Below are 3,778 nucleotides of genomic sequence, written 5' to 3'. Positions count from 1 at the left end.
TTTTACTTAATAATGATTTAAATCTGAAAATATATGAAGACAACCTGGTGTTAGGAGAAATGTTCAACAAATATTAAGGAGTACATCCGGGTCACTTGGGAAGATTCAGTCAAAGTCTGGTGTACAGATCTCAGAGCCTTTGCCCTCTAAGTAGGGAAAATAAGGCAAGTTCACATACATGGTGAGTAGACCATGGGAGGTGCAAGATGCTTTGGCCACTTAGAGGAGTATCAGAGCACAGGCTAAACTTACACCTTTTCACCATAACTCATTCTCTCCTACTAATTATAAGAGCAATGCATGTTATTTATTGGAACATAGATATATATGTATATAATAATGAAAACAAAATTTGTAACCCAAGCCTGAGACAGTGCACTAAGTCGTGTCCGACTCTTGCGACCCCGTGGACTGTAGCCTGCCAGGCTCCTCTGTCTAGGGCATTCTCCAGGCGAGAATACTGGAGTGGGTTGCCAGCCTAGCAGCTGTTAATATCTTGGTGTGTTCTCTTTTAATATTTTTTTTCTATGGCTTTCTGGGATCATATTCTAAATGTGTATCATGATTTCTAAAACTTATTATTATAAGCTTTTCTCCTGTCACTTAAAACTGAAAAAAATTAAATTTTCATGTTTCTTTGTATATTTATGCCATATTAAAAATTTTTTTTAATTGTTTATTTTTAATTGAAGGATAATTGCTTTACAATGTTGTTGGTTTCTGTCACACATCAGCCTGAAACAGCCATAGGTATACACATGTCCTCTCCCTCTTGAACTTCCCCTCTCCCTCCATTCTGACCCACCTGGCTAGGTTGTCACAGAATACTAGGCTGAACTCCCTGTGCTACAGAGCAGCTTCCCGTTAGCTATCTGTTTTACACACAGTTACATAGATATTTCAGTACTACTCTCAGTTCGTCTGACCCTCACCTTCCCCCGCTGTGTCCATAAGTCTACTCTCTATGTTTGTAGGTTCATCAGTATCATTTTTCTAAATTCTATATATACACATTTATACATATATTTGTTTTTCTGACTTACTTCACTCTGTATAACAGTATGCTATCATTTTTGTTGTATATTTGCTTTACAGCTTTTTGACATTTTAGAAGAATGATAGTGAACATCTTGCTGAACACAAATATTTGTTCTCATCACTGGTTATTTTTGAGGACAAAGCCTAGAAGTAGACTCATTGGAGCAATGAATATAAACAGTTTTATCAGTCTTGACAGGTTATTTTTCAGACCATTATTAGTTTTACTGGGATCATATGAGAATGCTCTTTTTTTTTTTCGCTCGTACATAAAGCAGGAAAAGAAAGCTGGTTTGACTAAATCAATCCCATGGTCAATCATATATATATCTTCTTAAGTTAAAAAATCTTTAAAGTGATACATTCATTTGGTTAGAACACACACACACACAAACACACATACACACAGATGGTTTATACTTCCCAGACCTCTTCTGGGGCAACTTCTTTTAACTGTCTTGGCTTTAGTTCTTCTGTTGGTTATCTCCCTATCTCTAAATACTCTTTCCACCACAATTGTTCTCCTTTTCAATTTATCAGTTTTAGATATCTGTTTGCTTCTCACTATGGTAGATGAGGATTTAGGTCAACCTTTTCTCTAGCTTCCACTCTCCTCTTCTTATTTTCATAATTTTTCTCAATTCCTCCAGTGGTCATTTCTACACCTTTGGATAGCTTCCTTGAAGCTTCTTTTCTTGTTCCGTAGACAGGGTCATCTCTTGATCCTGGCTTTGTAAGATGATCGTATGAATGCTCCCACAGTTCCCCTCCTCAGCACTGACATTCTATCTTATTTTGCCCTCTGGATGAGCGATAGAGCAACAGAAATGAATAAGACACCTTGTCATTAAGGAGCTTTAAGACTCTTGGGGTTTAATATATTTATAGTTAGGTGTACAGTTAGAATAGGAAATGTTAAATATCAAAAAAGTGGTGTGAAAAAGTGTTACAATAGCTTAGAGGAAGAAATGATAATTTTTTAAAAAATTATTTTTTATTGAAGGATAATTGTTTTACAGAATTTTGCTGTTTTCTGTCAAATCTCAACATGAGTCAGCCATACATAGGTATACATATATCCCCTCCCTCTTGAAGTTCCCTCCAAATGATAACTTTTGAAAGGTAAGATAACTTCTGAAAGGCTGAGATGATTTGATGAAGGATTTTCATTTGAATCGATCCCTGGGTTGGGAAGATCCCCTGGAGAAGGAAATGGCAACCCACTCCAGATTACTGCCTGGAAAACCCCATAGACAGGTGTTGGGAGGATCCTGGCGGGCTGTAGTGCTTGGGGTCACAGAGAGTCGGACAGAAACAGCAACTGAACACACTAGAGTTAGAGAGTGACTAAACAGCAGCAACACCCTAGAGTTAGCTTTACTCTGGTCAAACTCTAAACTTATTTTTACTCACTTAAAGTGCTATGTGATAAAACTTTTTTTGTTTTTATAGGCCAGAAGGCTTTAGCGGATGCACAGATCCCTTATTCTGCAGTGGAGCAGGCATGTATTGGCTATGTGTATGGTACGTGGAGACTATATATTCTAAAAGTTGTTCACCTAAGTCTGTCATCAACTACATAAACAATACAGAAGAATTTGTGAATTTTAACCCTCAAAACTCAGAATTCAGGGTCTTATTTTCATTATTTTTAGAATTTCCTTATGTGTCAGCCTAGTTTAGTACACATATATATTTTGCCAATATTGTGTTGCCAATAAAGGGGACAAATTTACATTTCTTTTTCTTGGGGATGGTCTTGATCATTGCCTCCTGTACAATATCAGGAACCTCTGTCCATAGTTCTTCAGGCACTCTGTCTATCTGATCTGATCCCTTGAATCTATTTGTCACTTCCACTGTATAATCATAAGGGATTTGATTTAGGTCATACCTGAATGGTCTAGTGGTTTTTCCTATTTTCCTTAATTTAAGTCTGAATTTGGCAATAAGGAGTTCATGATCTGAGCCGTAGTCAGCTCCTGGTCTTGTTTTTGCTGACTGTATAGAGCTTCTCCATCTTTGGTGGCAAAGAATATAATCAATCTGATTTCGGTAATGACCATCTGGTGATGTCCATGTGTAGAGTCTTCTCTTGTGTTTTTGGAAGATAGTGTTTGCTATGACCAGTACATTCTCTTTGCAAAATTCTATTAGCCTTTGCCCTGCTTCATTCTGTACTCCAAGGCCAAATTTGCCTGATACGCCAGAGATTTATATCTGATAATACACATGAAATATTGCTTCCTTTATCATGTAACCCTACCCAGATTGAGTTGTTTGCTATTACTTGGTCATTTCTCTACTTTCCTACCTCTGTGTTATGTAAATAAAGTGCATATATATATACTATGTTTTGAAAATTTTTGTATTTGCAGAATAAGTGGTGCTTCATGCTGAAACTGTTTCTGAGTAAGATGTCCATGTTTTATGTTAGACAAGGGCATAATACTAGAAAAATATAATGTAGTGTTATATTGCTTTGCAGCTCCATAATTGTCATGTTGCATAGATAATTTTCTTTTTTCTATGTAGGTGACTCCACCAGTGGGCAGAGGGCTATCTATCACAGTTTGGGACTGACTGGAATTCCTATAATCAACGTCAACAATAACTGTTCTACTGGCTCAACTGCTTTGTTTATGGCCCGGCAACTGATTCAGGGTGGTGAGAAGTGCCTGTTTGTCTAGTGTACTTAAATAGATGTGGGGTTATTGCCCTTCTTTTTTTTTTTTTTTTT

General features: G+C 36.9%; 1 protein-coding gene across 1 annotated transcript in view; it reads left to right on the top strand.

Moving 5' to 3' along the window:
• Nucleotides 1-3,778, top strand: part of SCP2 (sterol carrier protein 2) — a 119,002-nt gene that overhangs the window by 4,686 nt on the left and 110,538 nt on the right. The window contains exons 3-4 of the mRNA XM_010847201.1: nt 2,491-2,562; nt 3,574-3,705. Coding sequence (XP_010845503.1) covers nt 2,491-2,562; nt 3,574-3,705 — 204 coding nt within the window. The remainder of the gene's footprint in view (nt 1-2,490; nt 2,563-3,573; nt 3,706-3,778) is intronic.

The sequence above is a fragment of the Bison bison genome, unplaced genomic scaffold, assembly GCF_000754665.1.
Source record: "Bison bison bison isolate TAMUID 2011002044 unplaced genomic scaffold, Bison_UMD1.0 scf7180017864244, whole genome shotgun sequence".
In the NCBI taxonomy this organism is placed as follows: Eukaryota; Metazoa; Chordata; class Mammalia; order Artiodactyla; family Bovidae; genus Bison; species Bison bison.
This window is presented reverse-complemented; position numbering and strand designations above follow the sequence as displayed.